The sequence below is a fragment of the Gigantopelta aegis genome, chromosome 11 (genome assembly GCF_016097555.1).
Source record: "Gigantopelta aegis isolate Gae_Host chromosome 11, Gae_host_genome, whole genome shotgun sequence".
Taxonomy (NCBI): domain Eukaryota; kingdom Metazoa; phylum Mollusca; class Gastropoda; order Neomphalida; family Peltospiridae; genus Gigantopelta; species Gigantopelta aegis.
The window spans coordinates 17,697,073-17,722,039 of NC_054709.1; the positions used below are offsets into that span (position 1 = coordinate 17,697,073).

Here is a 24,967-nt window from a genome sequence, read left to right on the forward strand (position 1 = left end):
TATGGATTATAAATACTCCTATCAGCAAAAGTATATTTACTTGGTGTTCATATGTGGTAATAGGAAGGAAGGAAATATTTTATTTAACGACGCACTCAACACATTTATGGTTATATGGAGTCGGACACATGGTTAAGGACCACACAGATATTGAGAGTGGAAACCCGCTGTCGCCACTTAATTGGCTACTCATTTCGATTAGCAGCAAGGTACAGGTATCTTTTATATGCACCATCCCTCAGATAGGATAGTACATACCACGGCCTTTGTTACACCAATTGTGGAGCACTGGCTGGAACGAGAAATAGCCCAATGGGCCCACCGACGGGATTCGATCCTAGATCAATCGGGCATCAGGCTAGCGCTGTAACACTGAGCTACGTCCCGACCCACGTGGTCATAGAAAAGAATATTTTATTTAAAGACGTACTCAACACATTTTATTTACGGTTATATGACGTCAGACATATGGTTAAGGACCACACAAATTTTGAGAGGAAATCCGCTGTTGCCACTACATGGGCTACTCTTTCCGATTAGCAGCAAGGGATCTTTTATTTGCGCTTCCCACAGGCAGGATAGCACAAACCATGGCCTTTGTTGAACCAGTTATGGATCACTGGTATACACCTACCTATTGAGCCTTGCTGAGCACTCACTCAGGGTTTGGAGTCGGTATTTGGATTAAAAATCCCATGCCTCGACTGGGATCCGAACCCAGTACCTACCAGCATGTAGACCAATGGCCTAACCACGACGCCACCGAGGCCGGTCACGTGGTAATAGTGACAAATGTAACTTGTTATGGGCATATATCAGTTTTGTCAGAATATCAGTTGGTTTTATCGTACATCACTCGCTTTCGCTCGTGACGCACAATTTAAAACACACTCGTAATATAAACGGTCTATCCCAGAAACTCGTTTAGTATTCTTTATATCAGTGTCAATGTCATCAAATAGTTGTGTCTTGTTCGTATTTGTTTCTTGTGTCATCTACGATGTCACTTTCTGACACATCTGTATATGTTCATATCAAAGAAACTAGGAAAAATATAATTATTTGGACAACGAAATGTGATGGAATCATTTAGATTCCATCCAGAACTTGTATTACAATGTTTTATTTAACGACGCACTCAACACATTTTATTTACGGTTATATGGCGTCAGACATATGGTTAGGACCACACAGATTTTCAGAGGAAACCCGCTGTCGTCACTACATGGGCTACTCTTTCCGATTAGCAGCACGGGATCTTTTATTTGCACTTCCCATGGTTTGTGCTATCCTGCCTGTGGGAAGCGTAAATAAAAGATCCCTTGCTGGCTGTCGTAAAAGAGTAGCTTATGTGGCGACAGCGGGTTTCCTCTAAAAAAACAGTGTCAGAATGACCATATGTTTGTCGTCCAATAGCTGATGATACGATAAAAAAATCAATGTGCTCTAGTAGCGTCGTTAAATAAAAGAAACTTTACTTTTTTGAGTCAAAACAGTGCAGGTTCGCCTAACCGTGGTATAAGTAACACAACTGGAAGTTATACTATGGTTATTATGGTGCACGCGTTTTATCATAATTACAGCACATCAGATAGCGAAGGGGATAACGTCTTGTTATAGTTAAAAAAAATAGTCACGTATATCCAAAGCATTGTTTTTACATTTCAATAGAATTGTGTGTGTGTGTGTGTGTGTGTGTGTGTGTGTGTGTGTGTGTGTGTGTGTGTGTTTTTTATGTGTGCGCTCGTGTGTGTGTGTGTCTCATTGTGTGTATGCGTGTGTGCGTGCGTGTGTGTGTGCGTTTGTGCTTGTGCGTATTTGTATCTCTCTTTCTCTCTCCACAGCTCAACATATTTTAAACCAACTGTCTAACGTATTATGTTATTATCTCTCTCCTGTCTGTATCTTTCGTTTTCTCTCAATCCCTCTTCTCCAATCCCGTCCACACCCAATACAACCCCACCCCACCGCACCCACTTCTCTATCCCTCTCCCTCAGTGTCTCTCTCTCTCTCTCTCTCTCTCTCTCTCTCTCTCTCTCTCTCTCTCTCTCTCTCTCTCTCTCTCTCTCTCTCTCTCTCAATGTCTCGTGTGTGTGTGTGTGTGTGTGTGTGTGTGTGATTGTGTGTGTCTGTGTGCAAGCGTTTACAAGCACCTTTGATATACAACCCCATTAAGCAAATGTCTGATATGTACATAACCTATATCTGATCGCTTATATCGTAATACATATTATCTCGAGACCTGACGTCTGGGCCATGTTAATCACAAATGGAACACTGCCCTGACCCGTAACCAGGGGATGGATTGGGTATTGGACGACACCCCCCCCCCCCCCCACCTCCACCCCTACCCCTACCCCCAAACACACCCGCGGAAACGAGAGTTCCGTTCCAAGACGAAAATAATGAGGTATATCCATAAGAAAGGGCAGGTATCTTGTTTGCTGTTTAATACGTCCGAGTAAGTTACTAACATTATACATGTATAAAGACCTTCTCTTTGCCATTCACTATAGTTGTTATTTTATATGCACTTCCCCACAGATAGGACAGCACATACCACGTGGTATTTATTTGGTGGACGAGAAACCCTCACCCACTCCCACCAGAGAATTGGATCCATGAGGTGATTTTATCCTCAGAAGGAAAAGGCGTCTCGCGGACGCTCTATCCAATACAGTGGTACAGCGCTCGCTCAATGCGCGGTCGGTGTGGGATCGATCCCCGTCAGTGGGCCCTTTGGGCTATTTCTCGTTCCAGCCAGTGCACTACGACTGGTATATCAAAGGCCGTGGTATATACTACCCTGTCTGTGGGATGGTGCATATAAAATATCCCTTGCTGCTAATCGATAAGAGTAGCCCATGAAGTGGAGACAACGGGTTTCCTCTCTCAATATCTGTGTGGTCCTTAACCATATGTCTGACGCCATATAACCGTAAATAAAATGTGTTGAGTGCGTCGCTAAATAAAACATTTTTCTATTTATCTATCTCTATCGAATAAGCTAGATCCCGCACCATATGTAGGATATTCGCAAAAATCATCTCGTACAAACAGTACCTTTGATAGAAGCCCCGACCCGTAATCTTAACGTCTGGCGTGATTCGTTATCTTTGTTTACTCTTTTTCTAGGTATTTCAGCCTACCTTCGATTCCATCAGAAACGAAAATTGAAATAATCTATTTTGTTTTCACTGTATTTGGAATAGTATTCTAGATGTGAACGGAATATAGTTTCAGGTATGTAATATATATTGTTATTATACCTATGGGTTAAAATAACTGACACTGTAAATATGCCACATACTTTGTACAGCTTTGAGTCAGGTGTGGGCCGTAGTCCAGTCGTAGAGCACTCACTTGATGCGCGGTCGGTGGGCCCATTTGGGCTATTTCTCGTTCCAGCCAGTACACCACGACTGGTATATCAAAGGCCGTGGTATGTGGTATCCTGTCTGTGGGATGGTACATATAAAAGATCCCTTGCTACTAATGGAAAAACAATGTAGCGGGTTTCCTCTCTTTGGCTGTGTCAAAATGACCATAAGTTTGACATCCAACAGCCGATTATTAATATATCAATGTGCTCTACTGCTCTGAATTTATATCTTCTGTGTTTTGATGCACTGTTTGAATTTATATAGTCTTATATCTTCTTGTGTTTTTGTTGCACTCTTTGAATTTATAGAGTCTTATATCTTCTTGTGTTTTGTTGCACTGTTTGAATTTATAGAGTCTTATATCTTCATGTGTTTTGTTGCACTCTTTGGATTTATAGTCTTATATCTTCTTGTGTTTTGATGCACTGTTTGAATTTATAGAGTCTTATATCTTCTTGTGTTTTGTTGCACTGTTTAATTTATAGAGTCTTATATCTTCTTGTGTTTTGTTGCACTCTTTGAATTTATAGAGTCTTATATCTTCTTGTGTTTTGTTGCACTGTTTTAATTTATATAGTCTTATATCTTCTTGTGTTTTGATGCACTGTTTGAATTTATATAGTCTTATATCTTCTTGTGTTTTTGTTGCACTCTTTGAATTTATAGAGTCTTATATCTTCTTGTGTTTTGTTGCACTGTTTTAATTTATAGAGTCTTATATCTCCTTGTGTTTTGTTGCACTGTTTTAATTTATAGAGTCTTATATCTTCTTGTGTTTTGTTGCACTGTTTTAATTTATATAGTCTTATATCTTCTTGTGTTTTGTTGCACTCTTTGAATTTATATAGTCTTATATCTTCTTGTGTTTTTGTTGCACTCTTTGAATTTATAGAGTCTTATATCTTCTTGTGTTTTTGTTGGACTTTTTGAATTTATATAGTCTTATATCTACTTGTGTTTTGTTGCACTCTTTGAATTTATAGTCTTATATCTTCTTGTGTTTTGTTGCACTCTTTGAATTTATATAGTCTGATATCTTCTTGTGTTTTTGTTGCACTCTTTGTATTTATATAGTCTTATATCTTCTTGTGCTTTGATGCACTCTTTGAATTTATATAGTCTTATATCGTCTTGTGTTTTGATGCACTCTTTGAATGTATATAGTCTTATATCTTCTTGTGTTTTGTTGCACTGTTTTAATTTATATAGTCTTATATCTTCTTGTGTTTTTGTTGCACTCTTTGAATTTATAGAGTCTTATATCTTCTTCTGTTTTTGTTGGACTTTTTGAATTTATATAGTCTTATATCTTCTTGTGTTTTGTTGCACTCTTTTAATTTATATAGTCTTATATCTTCTTGTGTTTTGTTGCACTGTTTTAATTTATATAGTCTTATATCTTCTTGTGTTTTGTTGCACTGTTTTAATTTATAGAGTCTTATATTTTCTTGTGTTTTTGTTCCACTCTTTGAATTTATATAGTCTTAAATCTTCTTGTGTTTTGTTGCACTCTTTGAATTTATAGAGTCTTATATCTTCTTGTGTTTTTGTTGCACTCTTTGAATTTATAGAGTCTTATATCTTCTTGTGTTTTTGTTGCAATCTTTGAATTTATAGAGTCTTATATCTTCTTGTGTTTTTGTTGCACTCTTTGAATTTATATAGACATAAATCTTCTTGTGTTTTGTTGCACTGTTTGAATGTATATAGACTTATATCTTCTTGTGTTTTGTTGCACTGTTTGAATGTATATAGTCTTATATCTTCTTGTGTTTTGTTGCACTGTTTGAATGTATATAGACTTATATCTTCTTGTGTAATCTTATATCTTCTTGTGTTTTGTTGCACTCTTTGAATGTATATAGTCTTATATCTTCTTGTGTTTTTGTTGCACTGTTTGAATTTATATAGACTTATATCTGCTTGTGTTTTGTTGCACTGTTTGAATGTATATAGACTTATATCTTCTTGTGTTTTGTTGCACTGTTTGAATGTATATAGACTTATATCTTCTTGTGTTTTGTTGCACTGTTTGAATGTATATAGTCTTATATCTTCTTGTGTTTTGTTGCACTGCTTGAATGTATATAGTCTTATATCTTCTAGTGTTTTGTTGCACTGTTTGAATGTATATAGTCTTATATCTTCTTGTGTTTTGTTGCACTGTTTGAATGTATATAGTCTTATATCTTCTTGTGTTTTGCTGCACTCTTTGTGTTTGTATTCTCACATCTTGAGGGCGGGAATTAAGCCAGTGGTAAAGCGCCAGCTGGATGCGTCATCTGTCTGGGATTAATCCCCGTCGATATTATTAAGAAATAACAGCAGGCCATATTTTACTTCCTGTTTTTGGCAGGTATTGCAAGGAGAACAAAAGCAGTTAGAACAGACGACACAGGAGCGGAAACCACGCTATCACTGAAAACACCAAGACCATACAAACACAGGTGACAAGCTTACCTTTGATATGGCAAATGCTGTTAGGTCGGGTGTGTGACGTAGCCCAGTGGTAAAGCGCATGCCTGATGCGTGGTCAGTTTAGGATCGATCCTCGGGTTATTTCTCGTTCCAGCCAGTGCTTTACGACTAGTATATCAAAGACCGTGGTATGTACTATCCTGTTTGTGGGATGGTGCATATAAAATAATCCTTGCTACTAATCGAAAAATGTAGCGGGTTTCCTCTCTAAGACTATATGTCAGTATTACCAAATGTTTGACATCCACTAGCCGATGATTAATAGATTCACTGTGCTCTAGTGGTGTCGTTAAACGAAACACATTTTAACTTTCTTACATTATTCATATATCTTCTTTTTTATCTTGCACTATTTGTGTTTGTATTCTTATATTTTACTGTGGTTCTGTTTGTATAATATTTTGATAAATTACTTCTGTTCTCATATGATCTTGTGCTTTTGTTGCACTGTTTGTGTTTGAATTGTTATATCTTCTTGAGTTTTGTTAAACTATTTGTATTCTTATATTTTCATGTTTTTATGTTGTTGTTGGTTTGTTTGGGGTTGTTTTGGGGTTGTTGTTGTTGGGTTGTTGGGGGTTTTTGTGGGGTTTTTGTCTTCCTCTTTTTTCTTTTTTTCTTTTTTTTTGTTGTTGGGGGGGGGGGTTTGTTGTTGTTTTTTGGGGGGAGGGGTTGGGTGGTGGTGGTTGTTAAAATAGATGTATTCTCATATGATATAGTGTTTTGTTGCACTATTTGTATTCTTATATTTTCTTGTGGGTTTTTAAATTTTTATTGTTGTTGCTGTTTCGTTGTGTGGTTGTTTTTTTATTCTCATTGGATATTATGATTTGTTAAACTATTTGTACTTGCATTCTTATATTTTTACCGGCCTCGGTGGCGTCGTGGTTAGGCCATCGGTCTACAGGCTGGTAGGTACTGGGTTCGGATCCCAGTCGAGGCATGGGATTTTTAATCCAGATACCGACTCCAAACCCTGAGTGAGTGCTCCGTAAACCACTTGCACCGACCAGTGATCCATAACTGGTTCAACAAAGGCCATGGTTTGTGCTATTCTGCCTGTGGGAAGCGCAAATAAAAGATCCCTTGCTGCTAATCGGAAAGAGTAGCCCATGTAGTGGCGACAGCGGGTTTCCTCTCAAAATATTTGGGGTCCTTAACCATATGTTTGACGTCATATAACCGTAAATAAAATGTGTTGAGTGCGTCGTTAAATAAAACATTTCTTTCTTTCTTATATTTTTGAGTGTGTTTATTTTGTCAAACTAATTGTATTATCATATGATCTTGTGATTTGTGATTATTCAAAAACAAATTGTGTTAAAGACATATTGTCACAGACCATTGACCTATTACATGGTCTTACAAAGAATTACTTAAAAATATATATATTTGATTTGTCCCTAAATGTACTTTATTCAACCATCTACGTAACCACCATACTCCACTTGTTAATGATATTTTGTAAAAATAATTGAATTATGGCAATGGTCCATAATTCAAAATCTAACATTGCTGAGAGGGTTGGCATGGATTTCACTCCATCATGGTCTAGTTAAAGTGATACAATAGCTAGATTTGGTCTGTGAATTTTTTAGAGAAATAAGGTCCTTAAATCTGCGACAGTATGCCTTTAAACTAGTTGTATTACCATATCAACTTGTGTTTTTGTTAATTGTTTGTCCTTTTGTATTCATACAGACATCGCCTACAAAATTTGTCCCAGTTAATATTCTTCGCAAATGGGAAATCTATTTTCTGAAGAGAAGAGGCCTACTCATGTTATACATCCCAAACAATATCAGTTTTGTCTAAGAGATGGCTGCCCGTTTCGCTGGTATGACTACCATTACCATTGCAACCATCCCATGCATCCGACCTGTGAATACACGTCAAAGATAGAATCAAACACAAGTAATCTATACATTTATTTTTTATCCATCTTTTTTCTTTTTTTCTTTTTTTTTGGGGTGGGTGGGTATGGCTGGTGCGCGATCGATCTAGGATTGATTCCCGTCGGTGGGCCCATTCGGCTATTTCTCGCTCCAGCCAGTGCTCCACAACTGGTGTAACAAAGGCCATGTTATGTATTATCCTGTATGTGGGATGGTGCATATAAAAGATTCCTTGCTGCTAATCGAAAAGTGTAGCACATGAAGTGGTGACAGCGAGTGTCCTCACTCAATATCTGCGTGGTCTCTAACCATATGTTCTACTCCATATAACCGTAAATAAAATGTGTCGATTGCGTTGTTAAATAAACCATTTCCTTCCTTCCTTCATATTATCTTCAATTTTCTCCAATAATGAGAAAAGAAACCGTCTCCTGTCACTCCATGGGTTACGTGGTTGTTGTTTTTTGTTGTTGTTGTTTTGTTGTTGTTGTTTTGTTTTTTTTGGGGGGGGGTATTTTTTTTTTTTGGGGGGGGGGGGGGGGGGGGGTGTTTTTTTTTTTGAGGGGTTTTTTTGGGGGGATAGCAGCAAGAAGTCTTGTATGTGCACCACCCCGCAGACGTACTACTAGCCCGAGTACTCTGACTGTAAGAGAGCTAAACGGACATTCTGACGATTATACGCTCTCATTACGTATCACCTTCCAAACGTACGCCTTGCTCTCGTAATAGCCTCTGTTAGAAACATACTTATCTGCCCTTGATTTGCAGCCCCTGCGCGTGCTGTAACCTCACCGTGGTGCAGGGGTGTAACATTCTCTTTGAGAATGGCCAATACAGCACAAATTGAAGTTTAGAGTAAAATTCAGTATCCGTAAAATTCTGTGATATTTATATTTGTATTTATGCACAGTTCTTTACACTGTTTTTGTTTAAACCTTGAATTTTTATATTGATGTTGATCATCACTTTATTTATTTGCATTACCATAGTTTGACACCCAATAGCCGATGTATTTTTCGTGCTGGGGTGTCGTTAAACATTCATTCATTCATTCATTCATTCATTTGCAGAGCGCTAAGCGGCCCCAATTAGCCACTAAATTATTTCCGGCGCGTCTACGCTCCAGTCGCTTGCAGCAAAGGCCACAGTCTTTGGTACACGAACTGGGATCGACCCAACATCGGTCGCTCATCAGGCAGTTGCTTTACCACTAGGCTACGTTCAGACCCAGTCGAAAACAAATAAAGTTTGTTTTGTTTAACGACACCACTAGAGCACAGTGATTAATTAATCATCGGCTAATGGATGTCAAACATTTGGTAATTCTGACACGTAGTCATCAGAGGAAACCCGCTACATTGTTCCTAATGTAGCAAGGGATCTTTTACATACACTTTCCCACATAAGCGTATGAGGCAGGGGGCAACCCCCCCCCCCCCCCAAACATAAGCGTATGAGACAGGGAGCCGCAATGCCTCTCCCCCCAATCCTAGAGAAAAAACTCAAATTCGGGAAAAAAAACAGTAGAGAAATTCGGGCAACATGAGCTGACCTGAACACTTTTCACCATGTATTTTCATTATTCAATCCAAAATATTAGTTGTAGCCCCTGTAAAATTGTGTGGCGATTCGTTTGTAATCATATATAGCTGTTTGGCAGTAAGACTAATATGAATAAACGTTGTAATACACATTGGTCCTTAACCATATGCCTGATGCCATATAACCGTAAATAAAATGTGTTGAGTGCGTCGTTAAATAAAACATTTCTTTCTTTATTCAATTTTTTCGTCTTCTTTCCTTTTTTAAGACAGGCACGAGAAGCTTCACGAAAATAACATCGACCTGATTGCAAATGGATTCAAGAGATTTTTGAAGCATGAAACATGCTTGGTTTCTGGCTGTCTGGAATCCAAAAGATCTAATCACACCCATTGTCTTAGGCCAGGTAAGTCAACATCATGATTATTTAACGCGTTAATTTATTTAATGTAATAACTATACAGGAAGGAAATGTGTTACTTAACGACGCACTCAACACATTTTATTTACGGTTATATGGCGTCAGACATATGGTTAAGGATCACACAGATATTGAGGCAGGAAACCCGCTGTCGCCACTTCATGGGCTACTCTTTTCGAATAGCAGCAAGGGATCTTTTATATGCACCATCCCATAGACACCATAGCAGATGCCACGGCCTTTGATATACCAGTCGTGGTGCACTGGCTGGAGCGAGAAATAGTGCAATGGGCCCACTGACGGGGATCGATCCCAAACCGACCGTGCATCAAGCGAGCGCTGTACCACTGGGCTACGCCTCGCCCCTACTTCAAACAATGAAGCCGAACACAATTACGGATGTTCTCGAAAAGGTAAAAAGGCATTAATTAATCTTAAATGGATTGATTTCATGTTATTTCAACTTACACACCTCAATTAAGGTATCTGCACGCTGTCCTGTCCACATCTCAGCTACCTGGGTCAGTCTGTCCAGTGGTTAGTGAGTGGAAGAGTGGTGTAGTGGCCTTACACCTACCCATTGAATCCTTAAGAACTCGCTCAGGGTTGGCGCCGGTATCGGGCTGCGAGCTCTGTACCTTACAGCCTGTAGTCCGATCGTTTAACTACTGCGCCACCGAGGCCAGTGGATTGTTTTCGTAAATCTTCTTGAGTTTTCAAGCAGATGGGGAACTGAACAAAGTGCCCTCACGCATATATTGGTACCAAATAGCATGAAAGCATCAGATCAGATTGAGAAACGTATATTTGTCAAATCTGCTTTAGTGGACACCTGTATTTTATCAGCCACCTGTGCTACGAAGACACGTTTTCATTCTCCTAAGTTCTCTAATACAGTATAAACTGACCCGTATTAAACAACGACCTGTCTTAAAATACCACTTTTTAATACACACTTTGGTGGATGCATACCACAGGTTTGACTGCATTTGTATGTTATAGCTCGGTCGGTTGAGTGCCCGTTTGAGGTGCTTGTGTCGCAGGATCGAACCACCTTGGTGGATCCATTTACATTGGAGGTTTTCTCGTTCTAACCAGTGCACCACAATTGATCCAAAGGCTTTCCTGTCTGTGGGGAAAGTGCATATAAAAGATGCCTTGCTGCATTAGGACAAATGTAGCGGGTTTCCTCTGATGACTACTTGTCAGCATTACCATCTGCTTGACTGCATTTTTTTTTTTTTTCTCTTAATTATCATCAGCTACTGGATGCTTAAAATAGTTTTTTTTAGCCGATTATTAATAATTAATCAATGTTCTCTAGTGGTGTCGTTAAAGAAAACACACTAACTCTTTGTATGTTATAGGCTGTGGAACTGTAATTCGCTACAACAGAGATTTGACGCGCCACAAAAACGCACATGAGCAGCTTTTTCTCAAATTGGCCGCCCAGAATATTGCTTCCACATCAAACCCACCTGGAAAGGGCACGCCAACACCAAACACATCGACCCAGCGGAGTCCGGACAAGTCGGCTGCAGGTTCCGGGGATTCCTCACTAATTCACATAGCTGAGGTGTGTGCCAAGGATAGCGACTTGACCCTTAATTGAATTATAAGCTGAACAAAAGTTAAAATGAAATACAAATTGAGGGGAGTGATTTTTGCTCCCAAACTTCGATTATTTGGAGCCATTTGGCCACATACCAATATTAATTACGCTATATGTTTCTATATAAATATAACGTTAGTGGCTATAACATTTTTTACTATCAGCAGGCTCATAGATTTTGGTATGTACCTTCGCCTGCATGGGGGAAACATACCCTGAAAAGGACAAGCCCTGTTGTCCAGCTCTTTCTCCCAGGATATTGGTTTAACCAAACACACCCACTAAACCTGGCCGGAGTACCCCCATTTTACACAAACAATACTACTTTTGTATGGGCCGGAATTACAACAAACAAGTCTTGAATGTCAACACGTTACACATATTTACAGACTACATGCTCTCCCTTGTCAACTTCAGTCAAATAGTTACCACTTCAAAGCTGTCTGCCATGAAATGATCACAGTCAAACAGCAGACTACATGCGCGGACAAATTTCTGGACAACCAAATGGGAAGATAACTGTGATCTCTGGCCATTTACGATATTGCCATACTGATACCATTTAAATTACGTACTATGGGGAGCTAAAATTAGTCTCCTTGAACTAGTCCCAAAGGAGTGGTGGGGAGCAAGAGTGATAACTCCCCTCTTAAATGGCGTGGTCTGTGTCTCCCCCTCCCAAATATATTCAAGTGTATTTTTTCTGGGTTTAAAAAAAATAATAATTGGGTTGACATTTCACGAGTTGGTCCTTGTGTCATTTGCCCTTAGTCCTCTCCACTCCCCCCCCCCCCCCCCAAAAAAAAAATCCACAAAAAAACCCAAAAAAAACTCGTCTCCCCCCAAAAACCCCCCACACAAAACAAACACCAACAACAACCTGGATCTGCCACTGATTATGACTAATTAATCAATGTGCTCTAGTGGTGTCGTTAAACAAAACAAACTTTAAACTTTGATTATGACAAGCAGCAATGAAACGCCTTCCAGCGGTTCTACCTGCTTGTCAAGTGCTGATTCTTAATTCACTATGTTATTAGCAACAAGTTTAAATTTTAAAGTTTGTTCAACGACACCACTAGAGCACTGATTTATTAATCAACGGCTATTGAATATCAAACATTTGGTTATTATAGTCTTAGAGACGAACCCCGCTACATTTTTCCATTAGTAGCAAAGGATCTTTTATATGCACCACCCCACAGACAGGATAGCACATACCACGACCTTTGATTTACCAGATGTGGTGCACTGGCTGGAATATTAGCAAGAAAATCACTTTCAAAAGCATCTTTATAACCTCGACAGGGAATCTTTTATAAGTTCTTTCTTATACAGTGAAACTCCTCTAAACCGGACACCCTCGGAACCAAGTAAAATGTCCGGTTTTTAGAGGTATCCCGTTTATAGAGGTTAAGTTCTGTACAGATTTTTAAAAAGGACCGTGAAAAATTTCCGGTTTGGGAGGAATTCCGGTTTACAGAGGGTCCGGTTTTGAGAGGAATTCCGGTTTACAGAGAGTCCGGTTTTGAGAGGTTTCACTGTATTCCACACAATTATTTCTTCAACATTCCTCAAAACACCAGACAACCAGAAACACATCGGGTTTACCAAAAGTGATAATTTAAATAAATAAATAAATATAATAATAATAAAAAATAGGCATTGACTTCAGCTATCACGACCTTGTCAAAACATCCTTTGACTCTTCTTTGTGCCGAGATAAGACTTTTTTAATTGTGGTAATGGTTTCGTGGTTCATATTAATGCATGTTCAGGGCCCCGTTCCACAAAGCGATGTTAGCGCTAAGATCACCTTAAGTGCATATGTTAGGTGTGCAGTTACGGTGATCTTAGGGCTAAGATCGTTTTGTGGAACGGGGCCGTGTTCATTATTTTCATATTTACAAGGATGAGCGTAACAAATATTTTCTTTCATTCTTTTGCTGTTCGACAGGGCCATTCGTCAACGTCGTCGCACGCGCAGAAGAGAAAACACCAATGGGGCGAACCACCATTACACAGCAGTCCAAAGAAGCCAGGTTAGTGATCAAAGACTCAAAATTTACAGGAAGCAAAATACACAATATGCTTTCTGAGAATTGTACAACTATTCAAATTAACAAATTAGTATATTAATATTTCTAGGCAAGCTGAGATTAGATATTAACAGTATTGTATTTTAATATTAAAAATAGTGTGCTCATATTAGGGTTAATGTATTTGATCTCTGATGATAATACTTTGCCGGTTGAACCTCACTGCCGCCTGCCGCCATCTATTTTTAGAAACGGGGTCACAGCAGTGCACGTTGTGGTGCAATATCCTATTGTTCTATAAATAAAGTGCGCGCGTCACTCATACTGACTAGGTCAGAACACTCTATAGTAAATACACGATACCCTTTTAAATCGGATGACAGGTGCTTGCACCTGCGTATTGTATTAATATTGTTTGGCAATGACTTCTTGAATAATTAGTACAAGTGTTATTTCAGTGCATGGTGTGGTGCAGTGTCCAATTATTCTATAAATAAAGTACGCAACACCCCAACTGCATGGCTGGGTCTATTCGGGTCACGCTGTAGTAAACTAACGCTACGGGCCGAACCGAGTCACGAGTGCTCATACCCTGCTTATTGTATTGACATTGACAATGGCTTCACAGATAATAAGGTCACATTCAGACGTGTGCAGTCCGCTTTTCTATACATTCATTTAAGAGTGTTGCAAATATTATGAAAACATTGTATTGTAGGCAACTGTTTACATACGATATAAATATTACCAACAATTTATTTTTATCTCATTAATCTATAATCATGCCTAGAGAAGGGTGGACAGAATATTTGTTGAATATTTATTTTAATCCAAAACACCCAGCTTCCTTTTCGGGAGTAAATAAACTGTATCGTATTGTAAAAAAGGAAGGGAAATTTGATATTAGCTTACACCATATCAAACGGTGGCTTGCTTCGCGAGACGCCTACTCGCTTCAGCGATCGTTGCGCTACAAATTCAAAAGAAACAGGCTTGTGGCGAGTGGACTGAATGCACGATGGGATGTTGATTTAGCAGACGTTTCTAATATTGAATTGGATAATGACGGTGTAAAATTCCTGTTGATATCTATCAATGTTTTTACAAGATATCTATGGGTTGAACCCATGAAAAACAAACAACCAGAATCTGTCATTAAAGCACTGAAGAAAATATTTGCCACTGCACCTTTACCAGGGATTATTAGATCAGATAAAGGCCGTGAATTCAATAATAAAAAAGTGAAATCATATTTGAAAGACAAAGATATAACATTCTATGTCACTCAGAATGAGACCAAAGCATCATATGCTGAGAGAGTGATCCGGACTCTGAAGGTTGCTATGTACAGATATTTTACATATAAACAGACTTATCACTACCTGGATATTCTACAAGATCTAGTAGATGGTTACAATCATAGACCACATAGGTCATTAAATCAGCGATCACCTTCAGACATCGACGAGCAAAATGAAGCTATGGTGTGGAAAGAGCAGTACATCGATCTTTTGAAAACAAAGTCTAAAACTAAAAGGAAACCTTTCAAATTTAAGGTTGGGGATCAAGTGAGAATTTCTCATTTGAAATACACCTTTCAAAGAGATTATCAAGAAAAATGGACTGAAGAAATATTTATAATTAAGAGAAGATACTACAGAGATGGTTTTCCTATATATCAACTGAAAGATTATGCAGATGACCCCATTGAAGGTAGCTTCTACGAAAACTAGTTCCAAACCTCAATGATAAAGAGAAATATGTACTACATTACAGAAACTTACAATTCTATCTCAGACAGGGAATAAGGTTGACAAAGATCCATAGAGCGATTCAGTTTAGACAGTCTCCATGGTTAAAGACCTATATCGATTTCAACACGGAAAAAAGAAAAGCAGTCTAAAAATGAAACTGAAAAAGCTTTTTTAAGTTGATGAACAACTCCTGTTTTGGTCGAAGCATGATGAATGTAAGAAAACATGTGAATGTGGAGCTGGTAAATTCAAAGAAACGTTTAAAGAAACTCTGTGCTAAACCCACATTTGAAGGTTTTAAAATATTTAACCCTGATTTGGCTGCAGTTCATCTTAAGAAAGCCACTATCGTTCTTAATCAGCCTATCTATGCCGGATTTTCAATTCTAGACATGTCTAAAATTGTTATGTATGAATTTCACTATAATTTCATGAGAGCAAAGTATGGTAATAAAGTCCAGCTTTTATTCACGGATACAGATTCACTGTGTTATGAGGTAGAAACAGAAGATATCTATTCCGATTTTCAGAAACATGTCAACTTGTTTGACACAAGTAACTATAATCTCTCTCACCCTCTCTTCTCTACTGTAAATGCCAAAGTGTTAGGTAAAATGAAGGATGAGCTTGGGGGATCTGTCATGGAAGAGTTTGTAGGTCTTAGACCGAAAATGTATTCGGTTTTGTATGAGGGGAAAGAGAAAAAAATAGCTAAAGGTGTTAGTAAAACTGTGATAAAAAAGGTCCTGAAGCATACTATGTATAAGAAATGTTTGTTTGAACATTCACAACTGAGACATAGCATGACTAATATTCAGAGTGTGAATCATCAGCTGTACAGTGTAGCTACTAACAAGATAAGTTTATCTCCCTACGATGACAAACGCTATGTCCTTGAAGATGGAATCCATACTCTAGCCCATGGACACTACCGTACTCATCCTGGAATCATTGATTAGGCTATAAACCACATGTGCATAATATTGTCTATTGTAAATGAGAACCACTTCATACCTTATAATGATTTTCATGTATGTATATATGTTAACCTTTTTATATGGTGCCCTCTTAATAAAACAGATTTAGTTTTTCTTGTAATAAACTTCACTTGTTTAATGCTTTTTTTTTTTTTTTTTTTTATTTAACTTAATACAATAAATAAATAACAAGAGAAATGCTTGATTACTACAATGTATTTTATTTCTCTCAACATACATATATTATGATACGTGTCAAGGATAAAGGGAAACTCTTGACTGTATCTTACATGTACATATACACAAAACTATTCAGTATCTGTATCATTTTCATTTTCTTCTTCTTGATCATTGACTAAGTCCTCAGCTTCAGAAAAATCTATCTGGGACAGTATATCTTTGACATTGGGTTTCATCCACAATTCAATCTTGGTAGAGATTACATCTGGGTCCGTCTCAGGGTCCATATTCTTCACTTTAGACAGTATGGTTTTGAACAAGGGTGCTTCACTGAAATAAGTCACAAACTGTAGGGCTCGAACCATTCTGTCAATGAAAGTTTTTTCCCAACATTTTTGTAACTTCCTTTTAATCCATCTTTCAGACTTCCCTTGATCTTCATAAGTTTCTTTCTTTGCCTGAATGTTTTCTTTACAAGTTTTCAAGGTCAACTTCCACATCTCTGTCAGACCAGCAGCTTCCCATTCTTTGTAATCCAATTTGGAATCTTTTACATCGGTATTGATGGGTTCTTCATGCAGTTTGGCTCGTTTCCTTAAAGGTTGACCCCCATTTTCGGGACACCAGGTTCGTACATGACGTTGAAGATCATGGTTGTTCTCAAACAAAATACCGCATTCGTCACAGGAAGGCATGTTGACAACTGTATCAATATCCTCAGTATCACTATAATTAAATTCACTGTTAACTTCAGAAGTTTCTCTCACGTCGTTTAAGTTGTTGTGTTTGATGTTCACAGGAGGACTGTTACTATTCAACTGAGGTGACTCTCGAATTGATGGTTCTTTTATAGGTTGTTGAGAAACACTGTCACTAGTAGTTATAACATTAGGTTTAAGTCTCTCATTCTCAGAGGTAGAAGGTCGTAAATCAATAGTCAGATTACCATAAGGTTGTTGAACAGCTGCTTCATACACAGACATAAAACGATCAGTATTGTTGAGAAAAATTCTTCTTGCAAACAAGTTCACTTGTTGCCTGTCCACGGGTGAATTGAACAGAGTCACAAAATGTGAATTCAGAGCAATGTCACGTGACTCTTTCCCTCTCCCTCTCGGAAACAAATTTTGTAACAGTAAAAAATTAATGACATTCTTGTGATGTGAAGTACGAGTAAAAAGTTGAGAAATACGTTTATCATCCTTGGCCTCGGTCATGTGATCATCCAGAATTAAAACATTATTGTTGTGTGCATCAAAGTAGTTGTTGTCCTGCAGGTTGTAAGGGATACCTTTCACAAACTGAATTTGAGGCATGGTCTCACGAATAGTATCATAAAGGGGTTGCCACTCGTTGTAACACCATACAATGTTGTTAGGTGTTGGCTTGATGAGTCCTTTCCGAAGTATATGATACATAAACATTGTTTTCCCACATCCACTAGGGCCCACGAAAATGACATTGGAAGGTATAGTAAAATAAAACGGTTCTTCATCTGATACCTGCTGAGCTTGCATTCCTTGTGGTGGTGGTGGTGGTGGTGGTGGTGGTGGTGGTGATGATGATGATGGTGGTGGTGGTGGTGGTGGTGGTGATGATGATGGTGGTGGTGGTGGTGGTGGTGGTGGTGATGGTGAATGACTGGTCTGTCTATGTCTGAGCATGGCATCCCTCCTCGAAAACATTTTCTGACAATCTGGATACGATGTTGATCCCATGATGTTCAGGTATAAACTAACTCAAATACAACACTCGCTATTATTTATACCAACTGGAGATTTGCTTCTGGAATCCAGCTGTTAAACTTCTTAGGATAGCCCATCCACTTAACAAACACCTGTTTCTCACCTCTCCTCTTTCTTCTCTTAAGCACTTTCTCCACCTTCCAAATGTTATTGTCCGTTTTGAAGACTTGCTGTAACTCATTTTCGTAGAAGCTACCTTCAATGGGGTCATCTGCATAATCTTTCAGTTGATATATAGGAAAACCATCTCTGTAGTATCTTCTCTTAATTATAAATATTTCTTCAGTCCATTTTTCTTGATAATCTCTTTGAAAGGTGTATTTCAAATGAGAAATTCTCACTTGATCCCCAACCTTAAATTTGAAAGGTTTCCTTTTAGTTTTAGACTTTGTTTTCAAAAGATCGATGTACTGCTCTTTCCACACCATAGCTTCATTTTGCTCGTCGATGTCTGAAGGTGATCGCTGATTTAATGACCTATGTGGTCTATGATTGTAACCATCTACTAGATCTTGTAGAATATCCAGGTAGTGATAAGTCTGTTTATATGTAAAATATCTGTACATAGCAACCTTCAGAGTCCGGATCACTCTCTCAGCATATGATGCTTTGGTCTCATTCTGAGTGACATAGAATGTTATATCTTTGTCTTTCAAATATGATTTCACTTTTTTATTATTGAATTCACGGCCTTTATCTGATCTAATAATCCCTGGTAAAGGTGCAGTGGCAAATATTTTCTTCAGTGCTTTAATGACAGATTCTGGTTGTTTGTTTTTCATGGGTTCAACCCATAGATATCTTGTAAAAACATTGATAGATATCAACAGGAATTTTACACCGTCATTATCCAATTCAATATTAGAAACGTCTGCTAAATCAACATCCCATCGTGCATTCAGTCCACTCGCCACAAGCCTGTTTCTTTTGAATTTGTAGCGCAACGATCGCTGAAGCGAGTAGGCGTCTTGCGAAGCAAGCCACCGTTTGATATGGTGTAAGCTAATATCAAATTTCCCTTCCTTTTTTACAATACGATACAGTTTATTTACTCCCGAAAAGGAAGCTGGGTGTTTTGGATTAAAATAAATATTCAACAAATATTCTGTCCACCCTTCTCTAGGCATGATTATAGATTAATGAGATAAAAATAAATTGTTGGTAATATTTATATCGAATGTAAACAGTTGCCTACAATACAATGTTTTCATAATATTTGCAACACTCTTAAATGAATGTATAGAAAAGCGGACTGCACACGTCTGAATGTGACCTTATTATCTGTGAAGCCATTGTCAATGTCAATACAATAAGCAGGGTATGAGCACTCGTGACTCGGTTCGGCCCGTAGCGTTAGTTTACTACAGCGTGACCCGAATAGACCCAGCCATGCAGTTGGGGTGTTGCGTACTTTATTTATAGAATAATTGGACACTGCACCACACCATGCACTGAAATAACACTTGTACTAATTATTCAAGAAGTCATTGCCAAACAATATTAATACAATACGCAGGTGCAAGCACCTGTCATCCGATTTAAAAGGGTATCGTGTATTTACTATAGAGTGTTCTGACCTAGTCAGTATGGGTGACGCGCGCACTTTATTTATAGAACAATAGGATATTGCACCACAACGTGCACTGCTGTGACCCCGTTTCTAAAAATAGATGGCGGCAGGCGGCAGTGAGGTTCAACCGGCAAAGTATTATCATCAGATCTCTATGGACATAGTTATGATTATTACGTAACGAAAATATATCTGTATTCTTAGTGGTCAAAAACCAGTCACATGACCATCCGTAAATAGTGATATTGCCCTGAGACGGTCCCACCGGTCCGACCAAAAGTGATATTGCCCTGGGAGATTTAACCAATGAAAATAAACATGAGACAAAATTCTATCCAATTAATGACGTCAACTGCTAATTCTAATCTAAACAATCAAAAACTTGTGACAAAAAGCTTTGCTGTCCTTCAATATAAAGATAACATCTTTATTTACAGGGTTTCTGCCAGAGGGTAAAATGGGTATGGCGCCATACCCAAAATAATTTGCAGATCATTTTCTTTTAAGTTAACATTTGACAAAATTAATTACTCTTATCATTACTGTGTGATTTTCTTAACCCTAACCCAAAACGTAACCCATTTTCTTTCTTGGAGAGGTCCTCCATACCTCCTGTCGACTGTGGTTGCATTCAATTCCATAACGCCATACTCAAAAATTTCTTTCTTTCAGAAACACTGATTTATACGGAGTTTAATTCCGCAAATACGACAAAGACAAAGTCAGTAATCGTCAAATTGTGTAAGGAATATCTCGCAGATTTAGAAACGTACAAAATATCAAAATGCAGTTGAAATCGGCACTATCCGGATTTTATGTTACAAATAAAAAATGCATTTGGAGGTAATCAGTAAAATGTATGTTCAGATTTATCACTTTTTTTTTTTTTAATTGCTATTAATATGATTCAGACACTTGCTGGTTATAATGTCTCGAATTTGACTTTTGTCTTGGTAATGTTTCAACTGTTTATTTCCGCATTCCTTTGCTTGTCTTACAAATACATAGGATTACGTGACGTCACTTAATCCCATCAGTTTTAACGCACTGTAGGAAATTATAAGCATTAGCGTCTTTCGATTCTGATAAACAAAGCAGGAATGTACGAGGTTTATGGATAAGATTATGTAATAAAACAACTATTGACCACATTTTGGGCAATATCATGTTTTATGGACCGAAGAAATTGATATTGACCTTGGCCAAAGTCAATATCACTTTCTTCGGTGCATAAAACATGTTCTTGCCCACTAGACAGGGTTTTCCTCTTTGGCACGATGCTAGAAAAATCTGTCTGACCCGAGGGCTAGACAATTTCTACATACGCGTGACGTCATAACTCGTGTTTTACAACGATTGACGTCATAACTCATGGTTTTCAAAATTCTGTTTGCCATTTCACGTTGTATAATTGTTTTAAAAATATTTAAACAAATTAATATTTTCAACTTTATATTTATTGTTAAGTTGTTGCATTTTTATGTCGTTGCATAAGTGGGACTATATTTTCAAGCGTATGCTTAAATGAGTTTCATTGTGTGTAGGTGAAATGTTTACGGATCGTTCAACAATACACAAACTGTATGTAGTTTACAAAATTAATGTTTTGTTACTGTAATTAAATGGGCAAGAAAAAGAATCAATCACCGTTGTGAGGTATAGATAAGGCAATTCCAACCCTCGGTAAACCTCGGCCCTCGCAAAAGCAAAAAATTGTCCCTCGGGTTGGAATTGCCTTATCTATACCTCTGATTCTTGAGAATTCACGGATCATGATTTTAGAATGTATTTTATTATTATTATTTTATTTTATTTTTGCTTTAAAAAGTTCAGGGTCGCTATAGAAAATGAGGGTATGCCGTGAATTTTTAAAAGCCTTTTTGGCTACCTAACTGGCCAATTTATTAAGGATAAAGGTTAATAGTCAGGTCTGTTAACGTCAAATTGGGGCTGTTTGTTGACGGACGGGACCAAAGTGCCATTTTGTTCACCAGAGATCCACACTGGTGTGTAGATTACAAAAATAGCAGCCAGTATTAAACATAGCTGTCCATGTAGCATGCTGGTGGCTTTTAATTAATAATATTTGCTAATTTGTGTTTGTAATGTAATTATTATATCGTGAACTACATGCTGATAAGAATTACAAAGAAACAATTTAATATACTAGCAGAATCTAAAGTGAGATGAAACAAACGTGTAGAGGGCATGCCATAACTTATTGTGCATATGTTTTGCACACAAATCTAGTTATAATTCTTTGACAGGAAAGAACTGGGTGATGTTTTAATGAACATTTCTGATTCAGTTTCAATGTGTACTAAGAATTCTTTAGAAAATAACTGTTTACGCCAAGTGGCATCACATTACAATTTTGATGTACTTGAGTGAATTGTGCATAAATGGTGAGTGAAATCGATTAACTGGTATTTATTTATCACAAAACATGTAAAAAAACCCACAAAAAAACAACAAAAACCCCCAGTGAATATGACGCTAACTGTTTATGCTGTACCTAGTGAGACCATTTTCTTGCCAAGTGCTACCTGCATGTCAAACTCACTATACTGGGGTTGGAATACAGCAGTATAATCAGTATAATTCATCTACAGTCATGATCGGCATCTGACCGGCCTCGGTGGCGTCGTAGTTAGGCCATCAGTCTACAGGCTGGTAGGTACTGGGTTCGGATCCCAGTCGAGGCATGGGATTTTTAATCCAGATACCGACTCCAAACCCAGAATGAGTGCTCCGCAAGGCTCAATGGGTAGGTGTAAACCACTTGCACTGACCAGTGATCCATAACTGGTTCAACAAAGGCCATGGTTTGGGCTATCCTGCCTGTGGGAAGCGCACATAAAAGATCCCGTGCTGCTAATCGGACAGAGTAGTCCAGTGACAGCGGGTTTCCTCTCAAAATCTGTGTGGTCCATAACCATGTGTCTGATGCCATATAACCGTAAATAAAATGTGTTGAGTGCGTCGTTAAATAAAACATTTCTTTCTTTTTTTACTCTTTCTTTGTGCTGCCATATGAATAGCATGTTTTTTCATAAAAGTGTGTGTGCCTCATCAAAAACCATAAACATGGAAAATAGCCTTAAGAACAGTTTCGGGGTAGCATTAAAAATCTGGGGCCAATTTCACAACATATTGTAAGTTTATGTCAGTTATACCAGTTATACATTTACAAGTGTTTGGCATTCATTTCACAACAGGGTTTCTGCCAGAGAGTAAAACATGTATGGTGCCATACATAAATGTTTTTTTGGTTTTATTTTTAAGTTAACCTTTTGAAATTAATTACTCTTATCATTACTGTATGGTCTTCTTAACCCTAACCCTAAACTTAACCCATTTTCTTTCTGGAGGAGCCCCCCCCCCCCCCACCCCCCCCCCCCCCCCCACCCCCTTTTGACTGTGGTTGCATTCAATTCCATAGCGCCATACCCAAAAATTTCTTTCTGGCAAAAACACTGCAAATGGAAAATTACATCATTACAGAAGATGGAGCATTTTAAGGACAAAAGAAATGAAATATGTGTACTTAACTATATTTGTAAAAATAATTGTGTTTTAGTTGTAGATTTATGGTTACGTGCAAAACTAGGCTGACAATATTTTGTGAAATTGGGCCGTGAATTGTTAAAAAATCTATAGGATTTTAATATGTAGGCCTGTTTGGGTCTATTGTTTTATTTACAATAAAATATTAAAAAGCTGTGACAATTTCCCTTTGAAAACCTTTATATCATGTATTTTACTATATACACAAAATACATACAATAAATAAATACATGTGTATTAAAATACACACACAATTGTTTACAGAACATCTGTATCGATCGGAATGGTGACAAATCTTCATGAGTCTTACTTTCACATTGTGTTTATTTCACCCATGATATTAACAATGCGTCCTTTGTATTTTTTAGAAATTTCATCTTCCATCTGCAAAAGAGAAAAGCAAAATGTCTTTTAAAAAAACATTTATGACAGAATTTCGTAAAGGCAATATGTTAGGAATGTTTGCAATGCTAAAATGTAGAAAATGCCACAAACTTCTTTTGTTCCCTTGTTGACTTTCTGTTAACTTGTAAATCAAACACAGATGAAAATTTGTTAAGCTAAAAAATTGATTGTGTTTGAAGAAACCGTCTTAAAAGTTTGCTGGCAACATACCATATCTTTGATTAATAGAAAAGAAAAGAAAGTTTGTTTTCTAAAACGACACCACATTGATTCATTAATCATCGGCTATTGGATGTCAAACATTTGGTAATTTTTACATACACATGTAGTCATAGAGAGGAAACTCGCTGCATTGTTTTCCATTTGTAGCAAGGGATCTTTTATATGCACCATCCCACAGACAGGACAGCACATACCACAGCCTTTGATATACCAATCGTGGTGCACTGGTTGGAAAGAGAAACAACCCAATGTGCCCACCGATGGGGATCGATCCCAAACTGATGGCGCTCGATTAATAGAAGCTTTTTAACTAAAATTACATATTACCAAACCCTCACTAAACTGGAATTCACTCTGAACCAGATGTTTTCCATGGTCCCGTCATTTCTGCAGTTTTTAATACTGAAGTTTATCCCTGTAAACCAGAAACCCCTCTAAACTGAAAACTGGATGAATAATCCAGTCTAAACATGTTTGTTTAATGTAAATTGCATCTCTGAAAAGCTCACAGCAACACCGAAAGCAGACATTGCTGTGCCAAAAGTTAAAGTTTGTTTTGTTTAACGACACCACTAGAGCACATTGATTTATTAATCATCGACTATTGGATGTCAAACATGTGTCATAGAGAGGAAACCCGCTACATATATGCACCATCCCACAGAAAGGATAGCACATACCACAGCCTTTGATATACCGGTCGTAATGCACAGCCTTTGATATACCGGTCGTAATGCACAGCCTTTGATATACCGGTCGTAATGCACTGGCTGGAACGAGAAATAACCCAAGGATCGATCCTAAACCGACCACACATCAGGTGTGCACTTTACCACTGGGCTACGTCCCACCCCTATCCTAACAGTATTTGCCATATTAAAGGCGAGCTTGTCACCTGTTTTGGCATGGTCTTGGTGTTTTCAGTAGTAACATCATCTCGGCTCCACTGCCGACTGTTCTTCAGTGTTTTTGTTCTCTTTACAATCCCCGCCCACCCCACAGGTGCCCCCAAACAGAAACCCCTAATGGGTGTATACTACCAAATCAAATCCCATAGACGACAATAGTAACATATGTGGCTAAAACTCCTACCTGCAACGTATCAACCGACATAAACGCCACGGATATAAATACTACCACCCCTCATACTTAAAGTGAATCAGAAAAAATTGGGGG

General features: G+C 38.0%; 2 protein-coding genes across 4 annotated transcripts in view; one reads left to right on the plus strand and one right to left on the minus strand.

Annotated features, from left to right (window-relative positions):
- The first annotated feature begins 3,090 nt into the window (after positions 1 to 3,090).
- The window catches only part of LOC121385242 (zinc finger protein castor homolog 1-like), an 87,484-nt gene continuing 65,607 nt past the window's right edge, over positions 3,091 to 24,967 (plus strand). The window contains exons 1-5 of the mRNA XM_041515837.1: positions 3,091 to 3,244; positions 5,741 to 5,831; positions 7,564 to 7,776; positions 9,568 to 9,705; positions 11,088 to 11,296. Coding sequence (XP_041371771.1) covers positions 7,605 to 7,776; positions 9,568 to 9,705; positions 11,088 to 11,296 — 519 coding nt within the window. The 5' untranslated portion in view covers positions 3,091 to 3,244; positions 5,741 to 5,831; positions 7,564 to 7,604. The remainder of the gene's footprint in view (positions 3,245 to 5,740; positions 5,832 to 7,563; positions 7,777 to 9,567; positions 9,706 to 11,087; positions 11,297 to 24,967) is intronic.
- The window catches only part of LOC121385241 (CDK5 regulatory subunit-associated protein 3-like), a 28,345-nt gene continuing 26,704 nt past the window's right edge, over positions 23,327 to 24,967 (minus strand). For all 3 annotated transcript variants that reach the window (XM_041515835.1, XM_041515836.1, XM_041515834.1), the window contains exon 13: positions 23,327 to 23,548. In XM_041515835.1, the coding sequence (XP_041371769.1) occupies positions 23,477 to 23,548 (72 nt within the window). In that variant the 3' untranslated portion in view covers positions 23,327 to 23,476. The remainder of the gene's footprint in view (positions 23,549 to 24,967) is intronic.